Source organism: Triturus cristatus, chromosome 12 (genome assembly GCF_964204655.1).
Source record: "Triturus cristatus chromosome 12, aTriCri1.1, whole genome shotgun sequence".
Lineage (NCBI taxonomy): Eukaryota > Metazoa > Chordata > Amphibia > Caudata > Salamandridae > Triturus > Triturus cristatus.
Window position 1 is genome coordinate 108,011,931 of NC_140595.1, and position 26,034 is coordinate 108,037,964.

At 46.3% G+C, this 26,034-nt stretch overlaps 1 protein-coding gene across 1 annotated transcript in view; it reads right to left on the reverse strand.

The window, feature by feature from the left end:
• LOC146772769 (rho guanine nucleotide exchange factor 11-like) overlaps positions 1-26,034 on the reverse strand; it is a 253,935-nt gene that overhangs the window by 106,094 nt on the left and 121,807 nt on the right. The window contains 3 exon segments of the mRNA XM_085637031.1: positions 6,868-7,035; positions 20,876-20,951; positions 21,052-21,233. Coding sequence (XP_085493157.1) covers positions 6,868-7,035; positions 20,876-20,951; positions 21,052-21,233 — 426 coding nt within the window.

Consider the following 26,034-nt stretch of genomic DNA (forward strand, 5'->3'; position numbering starts at 1 on the left):
CCCCCACCCCCGAATGTACGGAGCATACCCCCACCCCCGTATGTACGGAGCGTACCCCCACCCCCGTATGTACGGTGTGGACCCCCACCCCAAATGTACAGAGCGTACCCCCACCCCTGTATGTCCGGTGCAGACCCCCACCCTCGAATGTATGGAGCGTACCCCCACCCCCGAATGTATGAAGCGTACCCCCACCCCCGTATGTACGGAGCGTACCCCCACCCCCGTATGTACGGAGCGTACCCCCACCCCTGAATATACGAAGCGTACCCCCACCCCTGAATGTACAGAGCGTACCCCCACCCCCGTATGTATGGAGCGTACCCCCACCCCCGTATGTACGGTGCGGACCCCCACCCCCGAATGTACGGTGTGGACCCCCAACTACTGGAGTGGGGGTCCGCACCGTACATACGGGGGTGGGGGTACGCTCCGTACTTACGGGGGTGGGGGTCCGCACTGGACATACACGGAGGGGGGCTGGGGGTACGGCGCGTCCATCCGTGGGGGGACTGGGGGGGACGGCGTGTACATACGGGGGGGCTGGGGGGGCAGCGCGTACATACGGGGGGCTGGGGGGGACGGCACTTATGCGGGCACATGTCTCCATGGTTGCTATTGAGGTTCGCTCCGTGCGGTGTTTTTTCCATACGGTTGTACAATCGGACGGACGGAATGGATCGTACTTGCGCGCTCGGACTTCATTTTTCCGTTTCGTACGTAAAATCGGCTGGGGACGTGTCGGACAGTTTTTCCGACCCGAGGACGTGTGGGGGATTTTTCCCAATGCGATTCGTATGTATTTTTTCCCATGCGACTCGTACTTGCCAGTTTGTACGATACGATTCGTACGGAGAAAATTTTTCCAGGATCGGAATCGGCCCCACAGTTTGCATTATAATTTTCTGGTAGACAGACTTCCACCAAAGTCCAATTCTCTTTTATAATTTTGTCTTGGGTTCGGGCTGGATCACACATTCTCCAAATAAATTTTAAATTATCCGTAAAAAGTTTGAAAATCTTTTGCCCCTATCTCTGTCTCATACACTGCCCTGGGTGCCAAATACAAAGTGGCCTCGAGGCTGAAGTATCACATTTTATAGAGCAAATACTGAAAGGCTGCAAAGCAACAGCCAGAAGGCAGCGGGGACCCGAGACAGGGAAATAAAAATGAAATATTTTTTCCCAACGATAGTCAGCAGATTTTATCCAACTGAGGGTCATTTACCAACTCGTTCATTTAATGCAATGACTCCTGTAACCAGCATTTTCTTTACATCATTTTATTGTATGCAAGTACATGGAAAATAAAGAACACTGAGACATAAATACCCTTTGCGGAAATCCGATCCATCCGTCTCAAAAACGAGAATATCATACAAATGCAAAGCCATAGATACAAGCACAGCAGGCTACGTATATGTCAGGGCTCACTTGATGGACATCATGCTTATACACCAGTCATGCATCCTCAAGCACTCCCGATCACACAATGCAAACAACCATATACATATAAAGGAGCAGGCCAGAGTGCACTAAAATACTGCATAAACAATTCTCTTAATTCAAATATTTCTAACAGTGTATGTCGCTATTGTGGCTTCAGTGGATTTCTTCCTGAAAGCTGATGTGCAATATGTACTGTGTAAATTCATCCAGGCATATAATGCACACTTTTGGAATAAAAATTGAGTGTGGCTCTGCAGTCTTTGTACTACCCCAGGAGTGTCCGGGCTGCATATAGGTGCCACTCTTGCATGTTGGCGCCAGGTGCTTCACTCTTTTCCGCACCCTCAGATAGAACAATTATTGGTGACAGTGTGCTGATCTCTAACTTGAAAAGTTCTACCTATGTTTCCTGTTCTGCCACTCCAGGAAGGATGAGGAAGACCCAGGTCAGGTCACCAGGGATTGGCTGTTGGCAAGTTGCCATGGTATCCCGCCTCATCTTTTCGCATGAGGCAGAACAGGAAACTTAAGTAAGGCAGAGGCTCAATGAAAGCCCATTTAGCTTTTCGACAAAGTGAACTGGAATGAAGACACGTGAGTGACAGACTTATGGGTCTACAAACACAAGAAAAACAACAGTTAGGGACCCATTGAAACTTGATTTTGGTCCTGACAAAAGCCTAGACCCTTAGGGGCCACACAGGCTGAAACCTGTTTGACAAACAATTTGTGATGTGAAGGACAATTTACACGTCCTTTGAACGTCATAACGCCTCCTTTTAATCTTACCGCTGTATACTTCGCCTTAGTTAAAAAATTGTTCTAAAATACAGGAAATAATTTTCGGAAAAACACCACATGGATCCCACCAATACTTTCCCTAGGATGGAGGTACTCACCTAGGGAACTGAGCACCTAGGTGTGAAACCCAATGATGACAGCACCCAACAACACATCATAGTGGTGATAACTTTACACCACCCGTGACGAAGATTGGTTTAGGGTTTGGGACAATCCTGAATAATTCCAGACCCCATGGAACCTGCAGAGCTCGCTCTCCTTTGATTATGGATGCATTATGTATAGCATGTAAAATTGTCACAGATGATTAGCCTACACAAACCGTGTCAGGAAGAGAAAAGCGATCTTCTACCTTTGTCTTGAAGAAAGTAATACAACCTTGTTAGACGACTGTTATTGGCTGAAACATGTTGATATTAGATGTTGAAGTACATTTTATACTCTGAGGGCATCTTTTTACATTTTTAACCTTGCCAAAGGTAGCCTGAAAAATAGCAATCTACCAGAAGAATAGGAAAAACTTACAATTTTAACCTGAGATCCCTTTGTACCTTCAAAACAGAGCTTCGCTAGTCAACAGCGTTGAGCCTACCCAAACACATTAGGGATATTGTGTGAGGGCCCAAGTGCGAAGCATGCCACCAGTGGTACTGGTGGGTGAGGGTTGTTTTATAAATCCAACCAGGTATCCTCCACCCCTCTCTGTAAAAGAGGAACTAGAGAGGTTCAGGCACAAGAGTTCTCTGCAATGATATTGGTTCCTAAAACGTTGGAAGCTGAGTGACGCATCATCTTTCTCGTGACTCCCCATTTTTCTTTGATATGCGATCCTTTTCATCATGTCCTGGGCGGTACGATGCCTATGCAAAGTCACACAATGCCACCAGCCAGCACGCGGGGGTCCAATCAATCAATCAATCAATCAATCAATCAGGAGTTATAAAGATTTTGTTTTCTGTTATCCGTAGTACTATCGACATGACGGGGTTGGGAGATGGCGAGATAGTTCCACCGGTTAGTGCATCGGCTGCAAACCTCTCTAAAGCAATCTCTCTTGCTGAGGTCACAAGGGCACTAGGTTGTTGTCCTGGGTTCTCCTGGGGGACATGAACTGACAGGGGTATGTGTCATTCCCCTACCCACCAGGGCGGGATGGTTGAGTGACGTCACCAGACGCCACAAGCAGAGGCCAGGTTGGTCTTGTCACCTCTCCTCTCTGTCGGGTCGGTTCATATATGGCCAAGCCCGGCGTGAAGACAGACTTTGTCCTTCCTTTCTTCTCCTGGGTGAATCACTGCACCGGGCCACACATGAACCCTCACGGAGGAGAGATCGAATGTTATTTTACCTTTTGTTTTAACCGCCCTCTATGTTTAAAGGCACGAGCGCCGATTCAATATTTAAGGTTTCCCTTGAATGGGAGGAGGGCAGGGGCAGTGCTAATCAGCAGCAATAAAGCAGGCATTGAAACGGGTCTCTGCAAGGCCCTATTTAGAAGTCCTTCTTCACTTTCCATTGCAAAATACTGATCTCGTGCTGGACATGCGAGAACCCTTAGAAGTCGACGTCAATGGTGCAGATCCTATCACACTTCATAGGTTTGATTTGTACAATAACCTATTTCCCTTTTCCAGGTGCAATTCTGTAGTTTCGTTTTTCAAGTAACCAGGGCCACTGGAGTAATGCGATTCTGCGACTGTGGTGTTTTCCGCGTAGTTATTCATTTGCTGCACTTTTCACACACTTTCTCATCTCCTGCATAAATTGCAGATTTTAATCGAAAAAAAATTGTCTCTAGCTCAAACAGATAAAAGTTGCTGAGAACGCCATAGCAAGGGTCCCTGCTCAGTAGCAGACCCTTTGTCACACAGAGGGAGACCATCTTTCAGTTGCTAATAGCTGTATTTATGTTTTGACCTTGGATCCTTTAGTGTAAAAGTACAAAATAGTGAAGTATTACAGCTTCAAAATGTGCTACATCATGCCACATAATTTGCTTTCTCTTGCCACATAATGTAGTGATCCCTTCCACATAATTCTGGTGTCCCTGCTTATGACTTCTGTGCATTCTGCCAACCGAGTCCTCATGTCTGGGTGGTTTCAAGTTGTTGCTGTTTGTTCAAGACGGGGCACGATTCACAGCTCTAGAGAGGAGTCTGAAGGCAGTGCCTGTCTTTCACAGTGCCTGGTAGTGGGTCACAGAGGAGTTAGACTCATCCAATTCTCGGCCTATGCTGAGAGCACAAAGCAATAAAGTATATTTGTCAATCGAAATTACCATTTTAGGTGAAAGTGCGTACAATTGGTACACAAATACTGATGTGAAAATATTTGCACCAAAGGAAAAGAAATGCAGTGTCTCTGTGTATGTGTGTAAGAGAGGGGATGGGGGAGAGGAGGGAACAAAAGAAACAATGCAGAAGGAGAAAATGAAAAGAAAAGGCAGAAGATGAAGAGTGAGGGATGTAAATGAAGACAGACTTCAGAGGATGATGTGAGGAGAAAAGAGTGTAAGCAACTAGCACAGTGGAAAGAGATGCGAAGGGAAGAATACTGATTTATATGATATTGAGTACAAATCTGTGCTAATAAGCACTGGCAAAGTCAAATGGTCTGTCATGTTTTATGTGTTTGTTCTGTGATGGTTTTGGGCTCACTAACATCAGAGACATTCAAATACTGATTGGGTGCACACCTGGAAAGCTTACGTTTCAGGCCACGTCCATAGTCCATAGTACATTACATTAACTCCTCTCTTATAAAAGATTTCAAATTACCTTTATTTGGTCACAACCAGTGCAGAGACCCCATCCATCTTTTTCATCACATGTAAAGCAGTAGCTCAATTGCAATGGCTTGTTTAAAAAAAGTACTACTTTGGCCTCTATTTTGCTGCACACTCATCAGCTATCAAACTACCTGTCAGTAGGCCCAAGAGATAGGTCAGTGAGATGAGCGTTCATCACTTGATCTGACTGGTTATTGGCAGGTTATTCTTTTACCCTAGCTAATTCCAACAAATAACCGTGAGACCCTGACCAATACATGTTTTGCGAAAGGATGCCAAGGGTGAATGGGGGCCCCTTTTTTTTTAGGGTGCCCAGGCCTATTTTTTATCCCAATTCGACCCTGCTCTTCTTCCTCTGTGTGCTGCATGCTTCACCCCTGTTTTGTCATCCCAAGAGCTTCTCATTAGTGCAGCTGAGATGGGTATTTTTAAGGGGGTTCATAGAAAGGAACGACTGTCTATATTGAAGGCTGTCTCGCCTTCAATGCAAACCTCTTTTGGTTTCTTTGACTATAAACGCTGGCGACACAGCCTTCATTATAGTCCTTCCGCGCTTTCTGGCCACAGACACTAAAGACAGGCTATAATGCTGCTGACCGCGGCCCCCGCAGGGGGCTAATTGGCGGTCGGCGCCTTAGTGCCCCCGGGGCACCGGTCACCCCTCCCCATCCCCTCCCACGAGGGGGGGGGGCAGGGACACCGACCGGAGCCCCCCTCCACGGGCTGGCCGGAAGTGACGCGCAGTGCGTGTCACTTCCTGGCCCTGGTGTGAGGCGGAGGCTATTTAGCCTTCCCCCACCCTCCTGGCGACCTCTTTGTCGCCCACCTCGCCATTTCCCTCCCTACCGCTTACCCGGCGTTGGGTGGGGGGGTTTCTGAGCGTTGTAATGTTTTCCTTTTTCGTTGCAGGCGGAGTTACAGGGCGATCTGGAAGCAGGCCGGTACAAAGGGTACCTCTGCGCGGCACCATAGGGGGTGCCTGAGCCAAAACCGAGGAGCCTCAGGGGAGGGTCCCGGAAGCCGTGTCAGCGCCCCGCTTGTCCTGCGGGCGGTTGTGGGGCTGAACAACCGGGGGCTTGCTAAGCGACGCTCCGCCCCAAGAGGGGGGGCGTGAGTAGAAGTTACCAACGGCACGTGATCGTAGAAAGAATCACCTGGAGGGCAGCAACGGCGGGCATCGCTCCCGCGCTGCCCGGCTCATCAGGCGGGCAGGCGACCCAGTTGGTTGCCTGCCCTTGGATCGCCCGTAAGATAACCCACCCATTACATATTCTGGAATTATGTAATAAACCTGCAGCATTGTTACCCAACACCAACTGTCTTGTGTGTGTCATTTGGGTTACCTACTAGGGGGGAGGTGGGACAGCGGGGTGCCCCTGGGGGTACTATGACGCATCCATCGCCAATCAACCTTTATTTGACACAGAAACAAAAAGACGAATGTTTCAAATGCATGGAGCCCTCACAGTAAAAAGCATTTTGTTACTCTTTTTGAGTTTATTGTTTGCATTTTTAATGTGTTAGCACACTAAATCAAGGCCTATTGGCTGTGTCAATGATAGTTACTTCATGTCGTGGAGCTGCAACAGAGGGATGACAGGCTGGGTGTGTCCTATTGTGTGTGTGTGTGTGTGTGTGTGTGTGTGTGTGTGTGTGTGTGTGTGTGTGTGTGTGTGTGTGTGTGTGTGTGTGTGTGTGTGTGTGTGTGTGTGTGTGTGTGTGTGTGTGTGTGTGTGTGTGTGTGTGTCTGTGTCTGTGTGTGCATGCGCGCACAGGCGTGTGTGTGTGTGTCAGACACTGTAGACAAGAGTTCTGAATGCCCAACATACCTGTAGCGACGGCGCGGACAAGCACGTAGTTCAGTCTTATTACAGGGCAAACAAGCTGTTTAGATTTGGATGGATCCGGAGCTGGTTTTCTGTGACACTTGAGCATAAGCTTGTCATCCTGTTTCTGCATCAGCACTAACAGATCTTCCAGTAGCAGCACATGCACATCTAAAGATGGAGAGACAATATAGACACAGAGACAAAAGAATAGTTTGCCATCAGATCTGGGATTATAAAAGAGCAAACCTGGAAAGATACAGACATGTACATTTACCCTGCTTGGCTATTTCAATAGCACACACAGCAATCAATCATATCTTTATATTAAATGAATAGGTGTGCATTCAACTGCAGATGTTCACTTTGCAGAGAAAGAGTGACAGGAAAACAAATCACTCATCAATGTGAGAGGAAGGTGCAGGATGGGCACGATGAAGAATGGGTGTTCACTTTGAGAGAGAAAAGCCAGGAAGCTGGCTCTGTATACACTATACCAAAGTAAGGTATAGTCTGTACAGAGTCCAGTGGATCCCCAAAGGTAGGCAGAGGTTGAAGTAGGGAGTACCTTACTCTCAATTTGTGGTAGCGTGTGCGAGCAGTAAGGCCTTATCAGAGGGTAGTGCTAAGCATTTATTGTACAACTCAGACAAGAAATGATTTCACACACTCAAGGACTGAACTCGGACCAAATTGGTTTGTATAAAAATATTATTTAGTTATATTTATTTTCTAGAACCAAGGCAGGCCTGGTACAGGTAAGTATAAGTATACTTTGCAAGCATATGCATTTTAAATACAGTTTGAATGCAGTGAATTAGTTACTGTAGAATCACTTTATATCTGCAGATAGTCAGGTTTACTTTGCAATCACTTTTCTTACACAGCCAGGTATCTCTAGATGCAAGGCTGGTGCACTTCCCGAGGGAAAGAAAAATGAGACAATACGTTTTGCAAAGTTATTACAGATTTGCAGTACTACTCATGAGCCACATTTAGGCCTTAGAAGGCAGAACTGGGTGTACGGATCTGTAGGTAAGTTACAGTCAAATGGGCACTCGACTCACACCACCAGCGGCACTTGGGCGGTGGGGTGCAGGGACCACACGTTAGCCGAGGGCTAAACACAGTGGTGGGATTTTAGACTGCGGTGAGCATGCCACCAGATTGGGAACAAAATCTCCTGGGGTCGAGGTCAGTGCTGTATGCCCAATGACCAACACAAGAATTACACCATCAGCAGCACAGGAGTGGCTGGGTGTAGGATGCAGTCTTGGCTGAGGCTGCAGACTCGGTTGCGGTTCCTTCAGAGTCGGTCAGCTGCTGTTGAGGAGAATGGGGCTTTGGGAGTCATCGTACGGTAACTGCAAGCATTTGGAGATGGAGTTGGTCAGACGGTCACAGTTGCTCTTTCTGGTCCACTTCGGTTATGGAGTCGGTCAAGGTGTCGCCTTTGGTCGCGGTTGAGGGGACCTTCAGTTGTTGGATGCAGGTTTGATTTACGAGTTTGTTGAGGTTCAGGGGTCACTAGGATCCAGGCTAGGATCGCTTGGAGGACCTCCTTACGGTGTTGATTCACTCGGACTCGCGGCTCCGGAAGCAGAGTGGTGGAGACTCACGGAGTTGGCCGGAGTCAGAGTCGGTTACTTTTGAGCAAGTCAATGCTCATGGGAGACAAAGTCCTTTTTAGTCCAAAGGCAGGGCAGATTCTCAGGGTTTACGAGGACTGCTGGCTGCAGGACACACCGAGGTTCTGTTGGAGGATTCTGAGGTCGGGGCAGGTCGGTAGGGCTGGGGCCAAGTCAGTTGATGTGATCCTCTTCTTCTCTCAAAACAGCTGTTCGGTCCTTCTTCTTTTCGGCTCTGATCTGAGGAGGCAAGGTTCAGGGTTTCCCCTAAATACTAAATTTAGGGTGTTACAGGTAGGTACAGGTCAGGACCAATTAGTCCCTTCCTTGGGTGGCCACACCTCCTATTATGCCACCTTCCAGTGGGAGGGGGAATAAGCCTCACTCTGGTTGGCTAGGTCCCCCATCTGCAAGATGGCAGGGACTGAGAGTTGATTTGATTTGATTTGTGAATTTATAAAGCACACGATTGCTCATGAGCATCTTGGCGCTAAGTCGATGTAATGTCAAGGTCTGCCGGGGGATAGTGCTCTACCTAAGAAGTGAACAGCCAGGTTTTTACCTCTTTCCTGAATGTGAGCAGAGATGTGCTGTTTTTGATTGTAATACGGAGAAGGTTCCAGGTCTTGGCTGCCTGAAGCAGGAAGCTTCTCCCCCCCACCTAACTTGTTTAAATTTGGGCTTCACCTTACCTCCCCCACCTAAGGGGTGGGGTTGGCCAAGGTGGGCACACCACTCTTCTTAACTTTGTTTTCGCACTGATTCTCCCACCCAAGTTTTGGTTCAGAACCAGTTGGGGCTACTTGCTGGGAGCAGCAAATGGCTGGGGTAGCTCACAAAGGCGGCAGGCCTTTGAAGCTTCCCCTTCGTGGACCCTGCCCATCCTGGGGGAGGAGGCTTGGCACCTTGTCCCAGGATGTGCTTTGTTTCAGGACCCAGAGAGCAGCAGGCTTTCGACCCTGGGGTCCAGAAACATGTCTGGTGGTGGCAGCTGGGGAGCAGCTACTCAGCCAGGACACTAGAGTTAGCTTGTTTTTCAGGGGGCATCTCAAAGATGCCCTCTGAGTGCATTTTCATTAAATTCCACACTGGCATCAGAGTGGCTTAATGTGCTGAGACATTTGATACCAAATTTCCCAGTTTTCAGTAAAACCATTATGATGCTGTGGCATTCGTAATGACATACTCCCAGACCATATACTCTTTATGGCAATACTGCACATACAATGTCCAAGAATTGACTTAGCCACTGTAGGGGTAATAGGCTCATGCACCCGTACCCTCGCCACTGGTATAGTGCACTCAGCTAGAGGGGTGACTTATCTAGGCCAGGGCAGTGGGTTGTATGCATGGCACACAGGTATGTGTGCCATGTCGACTCTTCACTTTGTTCTGCTCCAAAACACGCAGCCTGCAAGGGGAGTGTGTGTTTGTAAATGTACAGGATCGCTAACGGTGGCACAATAAGTGCTGCAGCCCTTAGAGACCTTCCCTGGTCACAGTGCCCTTGGTACCTATGGTACCTCTTACAAGGGACTTACATGTAGCCAGAGAGGTGCCAATTGGGTTTTGCAACATTACAGGTTTAGGGAAGGAACATAGGCCCTGGGTACCTGATTGGCAGGAACCCAGGGCACACTTAGTCAAAATACATCAACATTTAGGCAAAAAGTGGGGGCAACCATGCAAAAAGGGTCACTTTCCTATACTTCCTAGTTTTCAATATTTGAGATTGTGTGCAAAGAGACCTTTTACACACACGTTCTGGGTAAAAGAATATATCCAAGATATTGTATAAATGGAAGATGACTTGCAACATTTATTGTCAGGGTTAACTACAAAAGCAAAGTGACCTTGATCTTTGTACCTGAAGACATTTTGGTCTGTCTCAGTTTGTGATCTTTTCCACATTTCTCTTAGCTTTGATTAGCTTGTACAGTTTCTTTCAACCCGTAGGAGGAGGTGAGGTTGTGTAGGATCTCCTTTAGATATCACATCTTACCACTTCTTCCTCAGTATTAGTGTAACATGCACAAGCCCATTTAGACTTTCCACTGACATCCACATGGTTTCGTTTATGATTTGCCTAAGTTTGCCACCGTAAAATACTAGTTCAGATCTAACAAATTCATTGAACTGCCCATATAAAATATTTTTGGTGTCCATAAATGGAAGACAACCATCAGGAAACCTTAAGAGAAACAGTAGCTCACTTCAACATCTCAAAATCCAGTAATGGATCAAAGTAAACAAGCATTGGCATAGCCAATAGGTCTCGCTTTTGGGACCTTATAAGTATTTAGTTATAAGTTATATAAGTATTTAGTTATGCAGCACAATATCCTGGGTGCAACAACATCAACTGTTGCATGGCTAAGCACTTATAAGGTCCCAAAGGCGAGACCTATTGGCTATGAAGTCAAGTCTCCCCTCACGGGCCAGGGAAGCCAGAGCCAAAAGTTGAAAGAGCAGCAGATGAACTTGCAACAACTAGACTCTGCTTCTTGCTGTCATGGGTAGAAGCACACAAACACTGCGCCAATGCAAGAGCCAGCATGCATTTTTGTATCGGGACACAGCCTGTGCACAATGGCACTTTGCAGTATGTTATATAATATGCCCCTTCTAGGCATCAGGACAAAAACCAGGGCACTGATTTTACAGTATGGTGCTGCTGACAGACTGTGGGTTCAACAAACCCCCACAGGCGAAAGAAATATGCTATTAGGTTTTAAGTAAAAAAAAAAGTACTGTTTGAGTGTCTGCCTTCATGACAGGTCATCTCCCAGTTCAACAGTTTTAATTGTCCTGTGCATGAGAACCTTGAACCATAACACACACTAGTAACCCTTTTTCCGCAAAAAATCTCTGTATTGTAGCATTTCTGTAAACAAGACCTTCAGCCCTGAAGTGTGCGATTCCGATGACGTTGGTAGGCAAGGCTGGTCGAATCATAATGCATCCATTATCCTCGACGTAATGAATGGCCTTGAAGAGCCTTCATTCAATGGGGAATTCTCTAGTGTCATAAAGTATTAGAAAAAAACACGTCAAGACCTACGAAGCCCTGAATTAATGGAAGCGTGACAAATCTGTAACTAGGCGCACTTAGGAACCTTGCAAATGTGCGCACGGTGAGCCAGATGGACTTACGGGCACACTACAGTGGGCTCAGGGCATCTTATAAATCACTGTGCATTTGGAGAAGCCCTACAGCAGCACACCTCCTTCACTAGCTCAGGCCCAACAGAATAGCCCCAACTCTGTCATCAGAGGAAAAGGGGGCGGAGTCTATTCTACATGGGGGTTTTGTATTCCCCAAATTATTAGTGCATTGAATATCAAGTAACTTAAATGGTATGGCGAGTAAAGAAACGTGAGGCAAACCAACCAGAGCAATATGAGACAACAGATCTGTATTCTGTGGGATGCACTCCACAGCAAATACGCCCTCCCCCCCCCCCCCCACACCTCCACCAGCTAATTTTTCATTAATCACCACAAATTTCAGGCAGAATTCCTGGGTGTACGAAATGTAATCAAGACACTAGCATGTGCGGGTCACTCGGCGACACACATTCTCTGACAGTTTGCAATAATGAAATATAAACAGCTGGAACTCAGTCTGTGTGCTCCATTTCTATATAAACAAGAACCAAAAACTGGCAAAAACACATCAGCCTTCGTTTTTGCCTGGAGAAAATGTTGTAGAAATGTGTCCTCTAACCTTGCCAAATTTCAGAGAGGTAGGAAGGAGTACATTGTCTGTTTCTCCTCAGTGTGACAGACAATCACTGATGCATTTTCTATTTGTCCTGCGGTGAGAGAAATATTGCAAGGATTTCGCAAAATAATATATTTGAACATTTCTGAGTCGAAGGAGATGCACCTGCCAGGCCATTCACGAATCCACCTGCTAAAGCTTGTGGATGTGCCCTTCTATCTGACACGGGTCACTGGTGAAATAACATAGACGGGCTGAATAGTCTAAGGGGCACTTTACGCTGAGTTTTTGTCACTTTCCTTAAAGTCACTCTTCTCGCTGATATGATCGCATCAGTTATGACAGAGACAACTTTGCATATTAGAAACGAGTGTTCTTTCTACCTCATGAAACGGTGGCCGCCGAGGCGCCATAAGCGGTGTAAACCAATGAAGGTGTGCAGAAGAAGGATCTTATATTCGAGTGATTCAGTTGTAGCTAACGTACACGTTTGCAAATTTCGCAGCGTAAGCTCCGGATATACTCTATACCCGTTGAAAGCAGTCCACAAACCACCGCATCTCGGCAACGGAACCTGCCCGGGGAGAATATCCCCCTCTGCGCCCTGGGGACAACTCTTCTGGAGGCGAAGAAGGTGCGGTACTCAAGCCCGATGCTGGCGCCAGCAACTCGTAATGTGACTTCAGGCTGACCCTGGGGATCACGAGCTGGCTGCAGGATAGCAGAGCAGAGCGAGCACAAACACAGGCAAGGAACGAAAACCACATGCTGAGAACCCACTACAATTAACGCATTAAGCTGTGCAGTTTTACGGAGTCAGTGAGCGTAGCACTCTTTCCAGTCCGTGCGTCCAATGCTTGTGGCAGTGTGTCGTCGTTGCGCGCACATACAAAGCAGGGCATGACATGTAAGCATTAGAGTCGGGTCAAACGCGACCCTACACCTGAAGAAAACAAGCATTGAAAGCATGCGCATGTAAGCATTTCTAGAGTCGGGTCAAACGCGACCCTACACCTGAAGAAAACAAGCATTGAAAGCGTGCGTCATCACTATCGCGATCGCTCTGAAATAGAAAGCGATCGCTCTGAAAGCGAAAGTGATCGCGATGACGCACGAGTTTTCAAAGTGCTGCTGGCAGGATCGCGTGAACGCAAGCGTTAGGCCAGCCAGCAGCACTTTGAAATTCCCACATACAAAATGTCTCTTCGAGCCAGCGCAAGCGCTGGGGCTCAGCGAGACCTAAAAATGACTCCTAGATTCCTCTTTTCAACAAAGCCTTTGATAACAGTGATCACCAAATTTATTGAATGGGAGACCTGGTGTATGAGAGAAGGGAACTGTGTCCAAGAGGTGTATAGTGTTTCCTCTCTGCCAAACTTCATACGTCTGTGAATCAAAAGTTTGTGAAAGAACCAAAATTGTTGCTCATGGATGGATAGATTTAGTGGGGAGCATTGTGGCATATGTGCCATCAATGTTTTCGTGAAGGCTACTAGTCAGTAATTGTTGTTAGCAGTTCACGGGGCTGAGGTCTGATGAATGAACTTATAATCCATAAGCAACATAGGTGACTTGAGTACTAGCATTGCTGTAAAGAGGAGCAAGGCCCTTTTTTAGCTAGACCGGAGAGAAACTGAAGGCATATGAAGAGTCTCTCTCTACAGTCTTCATGCAAGGGAGGCATTTTGAATGTTAGCAGCCTTCATCCGAGTATTCTTTCAGAAGAAGGGGAAAAAGAGAATTCATCTTGGGGTACTTTAGTATTGAAGTATTCTTTACATTAATATTTCTATATAACCAATTTTAATTTATGTTTGTAACACTACTATTGACTAGAAGGAAAATGCTACTTACATTGTTAGGATCTGTTCATAGCGTGCAGTGTTGTAGATTCACATCCAAGTGCATACTTCTGCTGTCTAGTGTTTGGCAATTGCTGTTGCACATTTTTCAGTCATGAGTTCTCAGTGAGGCCTCCACCTCTAGTAGTGACACGCATTGGCACCGACTTCATTGGTAGATTGGTTTCCACACAGTGGGTTAGAGTAGGTATGGAGTAGTGAGTAGGATAAGACAGTGGCCATGTGTGTAGTGTCAATCTTCATGTAGATTGAAGATATTTGTAGAAAACACTGGCTTCTTGGGAGGCGGGTGGGCGCAAGCAGATCTACAGCAATACATGCGATTAACCGATGCTTACAGGGAAAGGAGCAAAATCCATTCGTAGCATTTGTGCCCATAGATACACATGCTCTGCATGGACAGTAAAGCTGTACTATCCTATGTGGTGACTAGCCAGTGAATGGGGCAAAGGTCTGAAACAAAGTCTTTATGACACTCTGACCTTTCGTAGTCTGTAGCCATACCAAAATGTCTGTACAATAGTGCTTTGTTAAGATGCATGGATCGAACCAGGTAGCAGCCTTCCAAATAATGACACCCTATTTGCAGGCAGAGTGAGGCATGGGGAGGGCAGTTAGGTTTCCTTTTTTTTTTTATAACAATTTTATTGATAATAAACGGCAAACATGTCATGCAATACAGAGTTAGCAGTGGCAAGGCAGAGGATACAATAGGCTACATTACCAGTTATGCAGATTAAGAGGACACTTAACATGGTGTCTAGCCCGGTACCATGGCAGTCATAACAATGGTTCCCTCTTTCCAGAGATCAGAAACAATGGAGAGCAGGTGCGTATTGTTTACACTTTGGAGTAATAGGAGTAGCCACACGGTGGTTAGGACCCCTCCGCCCCATCCCGTAGTTCCGCCAGTGTCCGCATCTCCCTTCTCAGTTCCACCGTGGGAGAAATGCATGTCCCCTCGATATTTATTCCACTTTCCCCACTTACTATCCCACTTTTTGGGGCATCCATGCCACTTGAACACCGTGTTTCAGTTACCATGGCATAGTCCATGTCGGACGCCCAATCTCTCACCCGTGGCAGCACATCGGATCCCCACTTCTGAGCAATATTACATTTGTCTATGGTCCACCCCATAGTCGCCCATGATTGTTCCGTCTGGGTGAGGTCTGTGGCGTTCATAAATATTAAGGAGGCAGACCTTGGGGGAGAAATGGATGGGTTTGCCACAGGCCCTAGTAAGCTGCCGAGTGACATCTGTCCAATAAGTTTGGATGTGAGGGCAGTCCCAGAGTATGTGCGTGAAGGTACCAGTCTGGTTGCAGCGTCATAAACAAAGTGAGTCCAGTCTTCTACCCAGCCGAAACAATAGCGTTGCATCAAAGTAGACCCTGTGGAGAATATTAAGCTGAATCAGTCGGAGTCTCAGTGGAATCGCCACCTCCCTAGGGGAAGCGAGCGCCTCCCACCAGTCATCGTCGTCCATCTCCCCCAGGTCACTCTCCCAACTTCCCCTCAATTTCAGCATAGGGTCCGTCCGATTGTTTACGAATTTTTTGTACGTGAGGGATATAGCTTTGCGATCCATGGGATCTAACAAAAAGCGATCTTCCAAGGGGGAGGAATCTGGAAGGGGAGCATCCCCAGGGAGGGCTGAGTCAATTGCGTGGCTGATTTGTAAATATCTAAAGGTCTCCGAGGGGGCGAGGTGATATTTCGCTTGAAAGTCTGCAAACGTGGCCTTTTTACCCTTGACCCAGAGGTCCCCAACACTGGAAATACCAATCAAGTCCCACTTATCAAACCCCTGGCATGCACTAAGATGGCCTAAGATGTCTGGTTCCCACAACGGGGTAGCCTTAGTAAGGTTGTTATGCCACCCCAGCTTACGCTGGACTTTGTGCCATACCTCCACCGTGCGAGCCGTGGGACCGGTCAACCGCAGTTTACGATAGTTCGTATAGAGTGCCCTGTTGTACCCCCCATTCCCCAGCAGCCAGTGGTCTGTCCGGAAATTAGGGTCATCATGTGGACCGAATGCCCATCTGTTGATGGCTGCCAGCTGCGATGTCTGGTAGTAGGTAGGTTTCTTTTGGCTTTAAGGCAACAAATATAAATACATTTAACAATCTACCAGGCTATCCGTGGCTTAGGAATGGAATGGCCTTTCTAAGGGAGTGTAAAGCAACAAAAACCTGTTGTGTTTTGCAAAAATACTTCGTCCTATCTCTATAATACATGAAAGCAAACTTGACATCAAGTGTGTGAAGGGATCTCTCAGGTTCCGAGAAACGCTGGGGTAAGAAGACCGGAAGCTCAAGTGTCTGGTTAAGTTGGAAAGAGGAGACCATCCTTACAGTTGGTTCTAAGGACCACCCTGTCATTGTGTACCTGGACAAAAAGCTCTAGTAGTGAGAGGGATTATAGTTAACTTACACCGTTGAGTGATGTTATGGCTACTAAAAAGGCGACCTTCCAGGAAAGAAACTGGAAAATATAAGAATGCTGTGGTTTGAAAGGCAGACCTATCATTATGTTGATCAGACTAGTGCAGGTGGCGCTCTAGGGGGGCTGATACATTTAAAGCCCTTCATTAAGGCTTTTAGAATAGGAGTCTTGAATAGAACATGTTCCATATTCTGTATTTATGCAGCAATAGCTTCTAGGTGCAAGGCGGCAAAGAGGTCTATATCTGAGGTACCACCATCGCCAAACATACGTGAGTAGGGCTGGTGGGTGGAGTTCCCACTCATGGTCTTGTTGCTGCATCCTGCTGAGCAAGTCTGCAAAGTTGCTATCCACTGCCAGAGGAACTCTGCCTGGAGACACACAAGGTGGAAATTGCCCAGTGCCAAATTCACTGAGCTAGTGCTGATAGTTGAGGAGAGTGTGTTTCACCTTGTATTTGCATGTAAAACAAGGCAGTCATGTTATCAGTTCACAAAAACACCACCTTGCCCTGAATGTCCAGTACATCAGCTTTGAGGGCTAGATGTATGGAGAAAAGTTCAAGATGTTTTATATGAAGAGCATGATGAGGTAGGCACAGATTATAGATTGTCATGTTGTTCAAATGTGCTTACGAACTGTCAAGAGATGAGGCTGTGGTAATGGTCAACTGTGGTACCTGGTCTGCGAAGGGCCTGCCACACAAAAGATTGTTGTTGTTACACCACTGCAGAGATAAATGGGTGCAGGCCCTTATCAACACTAGATCCTCTCATTGACCCTCGGATTCTAGCCGTTGTGCCAGGAGGCATCAAAATTTGCACTGTGAAAGGACAGAGTGGCTGAACAAGAGGCAGTAGCTGTTGGAATACAGCTACCCTTTGCTCGCTTCAGTGGGCTTTAACCGAGACTGCATTGAGGATTGACCAAAGAAAGTATTAGACCTGAAGTGGTTGTAGGTGGGACTTGGTGGCATAGACTGTAAAACCTACTTGGTGAAGCAGGAAGATTGCACCTTGGGTGCTGACTCAGCAGTCTTATTGGCTTACAGTCTTGATCAACCAGTCATCAAAGAAGAGGAAAAAGTGAGTCCACTCCCTTCTGAGATGAGCAGCTACCACAGAAAGACATTTCGTGAAGACTCTTGGGGCTGTGGTGACTCCAAAGGGCACCACTTTGAACTAGTAGCTCTAACCACTTACCATGAAGCTGAGGTAGCATTGATGGGCCGGAGGGATGGGGGTGAAAGTAGGCACCCTTTAGGTCTAGTGGGCCATAAAGTGCCCTGGCTAAAGCAGGGGGATTACATACTATAGGATGATCATATGGAAATGTTCTGAGAGGATGTATCTGCTGAGAGGCCTAAGCTCAAAGACGCCTGAGGAAGTTGTCGTTGTGGGGTATGAGAAAGTACAGGGTTTAAAAACCCTTGCTCGATGTTGAGGGGCATTGACTCTATGGTCAGTTTGAGTAGAGCAAAGTGTGCTGGATTGATGGTGTATGTGTGCGAGGAGGGATGTTTGGTAGGGTTGACATGAGCTCAGGGCAGTAGCAGTACTTAATGATGGATAGAACTCACTGTTCTGTGGTCTCCAAAGGGGTAGACATCCCTAAAGCTTCCTCCCAACAGGTGTAGTGGGATTGGGAGTGGGAAGGGGGATATTCACGCAAGTTAATGCCTGAAGATAGAGGCTCTCCTGGCGGAAGGAGCTCTGCCTCAACCTTTTGAGTTGTTACTCCCGAAGATGCCCTTGCATAACCTCTAACTCCCTGTTTGCAGTTAGCCTGCTGCTGGTGTTGATGTGACAGTGTGGAATCAGTAGAAGTTGCCTTGGACCTACTCATTGTCTGTTGCAGAAAGGAGCTTCAGCTGAAGGAACCTGAAGGGCACCCATGGCCTTAGCAAGGCCAGTGTCCTTCTTCATCTTTTCCAACATCTCACCAACCTGGGGACCGAAAAGGTATTCTCCGGTGAAGGGCAGCTTAACGAGATGTTGTTAAACTTCCTACTTTTGAAACCTGAGACATGCATCCAAGAGTGGCGATGGAGGATCACTGAGGTGTTCAGCTCACTGTCAGCTTTATCAGCCGAATCTAACACACAACAAATGGTAGCGTTGGATATGGCCTTCCCATCCTCAACAGTCTCTGCTCCCCTATTCCAGTACTGGTCAGGGAGATGTTGGAGTAAGGCCACAACCTCTTCCCATTGGGCTCTGTCATAGTAAGTCAGGAGGCCAATCACATTGGCAACAGGGACACTGTCATGGTCAGGATCCACCAGTGGGTCCACGTCGTAGTCCTCCCAAGCAACGTCCATAGGGTGAAGGTAGAGTGGCACACCAAAGTCCTCTGCTGGAGAGTCAGGAGTAGGGCTACCTGTGTCTGAATAGGACTCAAGTGACCACTGAGAAGAAGTCATAAGAGGTGAGGCTGGTCAGGTGAAGGTGATGAAGTCAGTGGTAGAAGTGGAGGTGATGAAGGAGTTGGAGAAGGAGGAGGGGTAAGGGAAGTGCCCTTAGTCCTCTTAGGAGGCACCTTTTGGAGAGAAGTGTCTGGGCTTGGGGTATTCTTAAAGCAGAGTCTTCACTTATTGTATAAAGTCTTCCCAGTGGCAGAGATCTTGCCTGTGCAGGAGTGAATAATGATCCGACGTTCCCTTTCAACATGCTTCCTTTGAAACTTCGAGGATGGGCCTCTACTCTGAAGCAGCTGTCTCTGCAATGGGACGGCACGAGACGGGTCCTGGGAACGTCAATAAAATGAGTGAACATGATGGTGTAAAAAATAATATATAATGGTTCAGTGCCCATATGCGTTCACTACCAGAACACATGTTGCAGAAACTGTGTGACTCCAAAAACTTCTTTGAAGAAAAACAGTCAAACCCCAACACTAGAAGGTAGGTGTACGCTGAGCATGTAAGTCTACTGACACTACATTTGCGCACACACACAAATAAATGTATATTTATATATTATTACTTTTTTCACTGAAAAAACCAAGGGTTAAAGTGATGTCATAGTACGGGATTGTAATAATAGGTTACTCTACATTAAAATAAAATTGGAAATTCACAAAACAAAACATGGTTAAAGAAACGTAACCACCAAAAAAGCCTGGGTCTGCGGGATCTGCCACCTGTGCTCCGCACTGTGGCTTGATGCTGACTGCTACGCTGAGCCCTTCTAGCAGCAGCAATGGCCTGGCGCTGAGCCTGCCGCACTGTGCACAGTATGACCGGTATGTACCATACTGGGCCAGTGAGGGAGGGGCAGCCCAGACTGTGAAACCGGCTCTCATTTCTCCCACAGCTCCAGAGAAGCCAGTGAACCACAAGGAAATGTTGGCACTGGCAGAGGAGATCAGTGGCAGCGGTGGCAGCTACGAGTACCTGTAGCTTGGTATTCGTGATGCGCAGGTGAGAAAGGTACAGGACCTGCACTTTCTCCTGGTCCCCTTGTGCCCCCTGGCCCCACATACTTAAAATGTGATTTTTGCAGGGGGCACCAGTCTGTACATTTTGATGTGGTGTGGCAGACAAGGGTTGGCTGAGCAGTTCATCCATCCCAGAACTCTGCGGAATTTAGCGGAGTTTCTCTGCAACTTTGCAGAATTCTGCAGAGTGAAACTCTGCAAACTCCATCCAGCCCTAGTTTGCACATACTGTTTTAAAAAACAAAGCCAATGAAATTCTCCAGCAACTATAACTCATGACCTAAAGCAACTATAGGTCCAGCCATCCGCAGTGTTGTTATTATTCCTGTCATTCAGGTGTTGCAGTGATGCTGTTTTGCCCCGCACTTTTTTCCCACTTTTTTTGTAGGATGTAGGACTGAGTCCCTGAATCCTAAATTGACGGTCACCCCATCTTTGTAGATGTGGTGGCAGCCAATCAGATCCTATCTAAAGATCTGTTATGTGTGCAGATCCTGAGCAGAATGAAATATACAATGTTTTTTAACCTTAATTTTTCAAACTACGGAACAGATTTACACCAACTCACAAAAAGCACACCTTCTGGACCACGAATTAGGTTTCTGCCAAATTTCGGGCCATTACGTATAGTCGTTTTGACTGCAGCTGTTTCTAATTTTCCTATGGAAAAATGAATGGGGAAAACTTATTTTGGGAGCTCCCGCCCTTTTCTCGGCCTGACTTGATGGGTCACCCTATAATTTTCCAGAAAGGAGCTGAGGTGGAAAAACATGTTTTTTTAAACGTTTCATGAATATTCGTCAAACAGCACCCAAGTTATATTCAAACAAAAATAACTTTTTCTTTGGAAATGGGGCCTAAGGCAGATGGTAAATTACAGTGGTCTGCTAGTTGGGAAGTGTGCATACCAACAGTTTTGTCCTTTGTTATCTTCCATTTTAGGGGTCCCTCATGGATCAATCGCCTCGCGGTTAAATTGAGGTTCTATTGTAGAAAAAATGGACATTAATCAATTTTATGCACTGATATTGAAAAATAAGCTACAAAATCCGTCAAGTGCCCAAAGAAGACAAAAAATGTTTACCTGAAACTGTGCGGTCACGGGGTAATTTTTTTTCTTTTTTAGGTCAGTGGTGTCAAGCTGCGCCTGATACATCTTAATGTGGCGCCGATTCTTGACTCTCTTCACTCTATCTTTCACGAACATCAAAATCTCATGACATCGGTCCCTACATTGGACCAGTTTGTCCTCCTCTGAGCTGCCACCTGCAGGACAAAGCAGGACATCTTGGGTGTTTTCCAGCACTTAAAAGCATTAGGTTTGGCAGAAGCACTGAAGTCAGGAAACAAACAAGTTCCATCAAGGACTTCTCAGGACCATAACAGAGAAACAACCAAGAAAGAATCAGAGATTACATTCAACACACATTTAACACCATGCATGCTTTGGTTTTCTAGGCAGGCAGCTACAAACATACACATTAACTTCATTCTGAAAAACGTGTGAATACAGTGCAATGTGGGAATTGTATAGCTCAACTGTGTTCTGTGCCTTGATACAGGGCTGTGTGAAAATTCTCAGGCCTAGACATAACCATGTCAAAATGAACGTAATGCACACCAAGAGCAGACTACAATAGTGAAATAAGAGTCAGTAAGATGTTCTCACCAAGCTACATCACTACTCTTTAGCCTTCAAACGATCTAAAATACCAGCCTAGTTTTTTACCCTTTCGGCCAGCCCATGACTGCTCTTTACATTTCACTAAGATGTAAAAGTGTCGGCTCTCTGTAATATTTTATGGCCGTCATAACTTTAGGAGCTATTTCACACTCCATTCCCCTTCAGAAAACTGAGTACAAGACTCTAACCAATGATCCACAAAGCCATCCTGTGAAAAACATGTATAATAGTCCTGGGGGTCTACAAGGTAAGCTTGAATAGATATTCTATGTATGTAGACTGTTCTCAGCAAGAATGGATAAGACTAAGCTAGCACATGTTCCTTGCTGAGTATTCTTAAGGTGGACGAGACTTCAAATTTGCTTACATTTTGATCCTGATGGACTCCTCCTAAAACGTTTTAAAAAAACATTAAGCCACTTAAGATTTTATTTAAGGTGTGTAGGGCATACAGCTCACAGATCCAGATGGTGATCCTTGCAATCACCCTCTCACTTGGCTAGAAGTTAGTTGTTACACTCCATTTTGGATACTAAAACATTAAAGCTGGTGGCAAGACATCTTTAGGTTTATTTCAACTGGAATTTCAGGAATACATTAAAAAAATTAGCTAAAGTGAACCAAATATGTATTTTCACAAGCTGCACTAAGACTGGAAAGGACTTATGAACTTTGAGCATTAGCTGCTCAAGTTCATGTTACTTACCAGTATAGCTTAACAGTAAGGGGCTGATTTAGAGTTTGGCTGAGAAGTTACTCTGTCACAAAGGCACTGAAGTACCCTCTACACCAAACTGAAGGTCCGCCACCTGATATACCAACGAGTGGACCTTAAGCATGTCAACGACAGAGACTTCTTCATCTCCATTGCTGACATACTTCTCTGACTGCTCGCCCCAAGGGACAGCAACAAACATTTAATTAGCACCCGTACAATGGGAAAAAATTCCCTTAGTGTTGGGGCATTAGTTTTAGTTTTTTCAAAAACAAAACTTTACCGTGGGATTTTCTTTTTGAAAAAAACCCAGAAATATTTTAAAAGTTGGACAGATGGTACAATAATTTGGACGGTATTGTCAGTCAAACCTTTAATACAGGAACTGCTATGACAGTGGTTCCTGCTAATGTGTGGAACTGTGCACAGGGCTAGAGGACAACTCTAAATTTGGCAGGCAGTGAACCCTCAGTATGGTCAGAGTAAAGTGCTCCGCCATACTGATGGACTTTGCCCATCAAACTCTAAATGATCTTTGACATTCAGCTGGGATAGGGTATCCTACAAGCAAGATTGAGAAGACATAATTGGGCTACTTGGGAAACAATAAAATCTTCTGAAATTCATGGCTCATTTACAAAATATTAATGCCCTTTTTATTAAAAAAAAATAGATTGGTTTATATGGAGAGCATATGGACAAGGCATCACATAGGATCTTACTTTAAGTATCATGTCCTGTTGCCTTACTCAGTTTCTTTAAACATGTGTAAAAACACCTGGACCATAAATACATATAATGTGGCATAAGTCAGACCCATTCGGGGGAGGCAAAAGGACAGAACAATGCCTTTGTAGAAAATATCCATATAATACAATCCGTAGTGCAGAAGAAACATCAAAGACTGTCATTCATACAAGGCAATGATACTACAAAGAAGGGCAATTCATGTGTCCTGTAATCCCCTAAAGCCAATACATAACACATGAAACTCATCCCAACTACCCCCTGTCTGCTTTTGTGTGATGCCTCTACTGATAACATAATAAGGAATCAAGGTGGATAGCCCATACATGTTTGTGGAGCATCCAACTAGTTTCCAGTGTTACCTCTCCTCCCTTTCAAAATTCCTGGGGTGTAAGCAATGTCATGTGTCACCCGTCCCCAGAGGCAGTCACTCCCCCATGCTCCCTCAGGGCAGCCAAGATAGACATCCAGTCTCATATAACATCTTCAAGTTTATCATCTTTACAAACATTTCTCATCTACACCTCCTCCGCGATCACCCGTTGACAAATATCTTTCATCCATGCCACGTATTTGGGGTGTGTCAGACTGAGTCATTTTGCCCGCACCAACCCAAGGAGGGCAAACATCCTGCTTAATTTATTTTGGGCAGGAGAGGGAATCAGTTGCAACAACACTTGGTGGATCTCCATTGACACGTCCCACCGGAAGCTGTATCCATGTTGTACAATATGTCTTCCACGTAGGAGGACAAGGGTGAGCATGGCTACACCATATGCAGAAAATCTGCCATCTGAGCCCCACTTCATGCGCAGCCAGCTGGTCAAATATTGTAGATGCCATGCAATAATTGTGGAGTAAGATAAGTCAGATGTAAAATATTATATTACAAGAGTTTAAAGTGTGCATTGGAGGTGACTGTCCGTACCCCCTCATGGACCATCACCCAATTTTTAGCTGATGAGGGCTACCCCATGATAGCCTCCCACTTGGCCTGGACAGGAAGCACCACAGATTGTCACATGGAGTCTGTATTCTTGGGAAATCAGCCTATGGCCCTGAGCCGTTTAAAGCAGTGTAATCAAGATATTGGACCGGGTTGGTTCATCAGGAATGGACGGCCCCACCTCCTGGGCCGTGCTTGACATTTTCATATAGTGGAGGCATTGACACATACCCAGGGAAAAGGTTTCAATTACCTCCTCCCTCATAATCAAGCACTGTCCAGAATGTAGATCTACCATAGTTTTGCAACCTCCATCCTTTTATTTCTGCACCAACATAGAGTTAGCAATTTGCAAGAAGGGTTTCACTGTCGACAGAGGCACATCCAGAGTGTATGGGGCCCACTGGAAAATGCTACGGACCACTCCCTCCTACCTGTCAGATAAGGAAAGGTGAAGGCAGCCCCCATGCCAGACCTAAAGAGGATCAGCAAGGGTATCCCTTCATGTGCTTCCTGCAGAAGCCGTTTCTTCCATTTGTCGTCCATGTCCAGCCAATGAATTGCACGCTGCAGTTGGGCTGCCATATAATAAAGTTCTAGATGCAGGATCTCCAGTCCCCACTCACTTCACATTCCTTTTAGGGTGGCTAGAGCAATTATTTGGCACTTGGTTCCCCGGATTAGGCCCACTATCAAACTATCTAGGGTGTGAAAATATTGCCTAGGGATTGCTTATGGAGTACTCTGTAGGGCATAGATGCATTGTGACAGTATGATCATTTTCACAATTGCAATCCTGCCGATCAGGAACAGGGGCAGCTCCTTCCAAAACCTAATCAAGGAGTGCAACGCCTCTATCACTCTTCCAACATTAAGCTTGAGGCACGTAGGGGTTGTATGAGTCAGACAGACTTCGCGGTATCGGGCTTGCATCGTCACCCAGGGAAATCTCACCCCAAGGAAGCTCATCCACCGAGAGCCATACCAGTCTCCCCAGTGCAAATAATTTTGATTTATCCTGGTTGACACATAGACCAGAGAGCTCCCCAAAGGGCTGCTTGATGTTGAACAGAATAGGTGCTGAGTGGGCTGGTTGCCGCAGATACAACAGGGCATCATCGGTGCAGAGGAAGACCACTTGGTTGGTCTCTCCCAGTGATATTCTCCATCGGTCACCATATTCCCCATCGCTCGCTGCAGAGTCTCTTCCAAGGGCTCCATGGCGATGGCAAACAGGAGCGGCAAAAGAGGGCATCCTTGTCTAGTACCTCTGCTCACCCAGAAGGGCTCAGAGACCACTCCACCTGAGCGCACCCTGGCTCATGGATCAAAGTAGAGGAGGGGAATCCAACAGTAGAACCCAGAGCCCAAACCCATCGTCTGGAGCACCTACCACAGGAATGTCCAATTCAGGGAATCAAATGCCTGTTCCGTGCCAAGGAGTGTCAAGACATAACTATCAGTCAGGAGCCACGGAGCATGATATACATGAGCCAAGCCTCTCGGATTGTGGAGAGTGTTGCACTTCTGAATAAAGCCAGATTGATCTGGTAGTACCGGGGTAGACAACTGAGGGAGAAGATGCGTAGCCAGCACAATGCTGAGAATTTTCGTTAGGAGAGATATCGGCTTATACACAGAGGTACCCATTGGATCACTACCCAGCTTTATTATCATGACAACTAGTGCCTCTCGCATGTAGGCCGGCAAGACACCAGACCATAAAGCCTCTTCCTAGACCTCCAGTAGGTGGTCAACCACAATATCCAGATATTTATGATAAAACTCCCCTGGCAGCTCATTGCTTTTGCAGGTTTAAGGCATCTAACTGCGGTTAGGATCTCTTCTTTAGAAAGTTGACCATCCAGGGCCTACTATCTCCTGGATCAAGACTTGGGAGTGGGACATATGCCAAAAATCTACACAAAGGCTCCAAGGAGGGACACAACCGTTCAGAATATGCATTACTGAGATG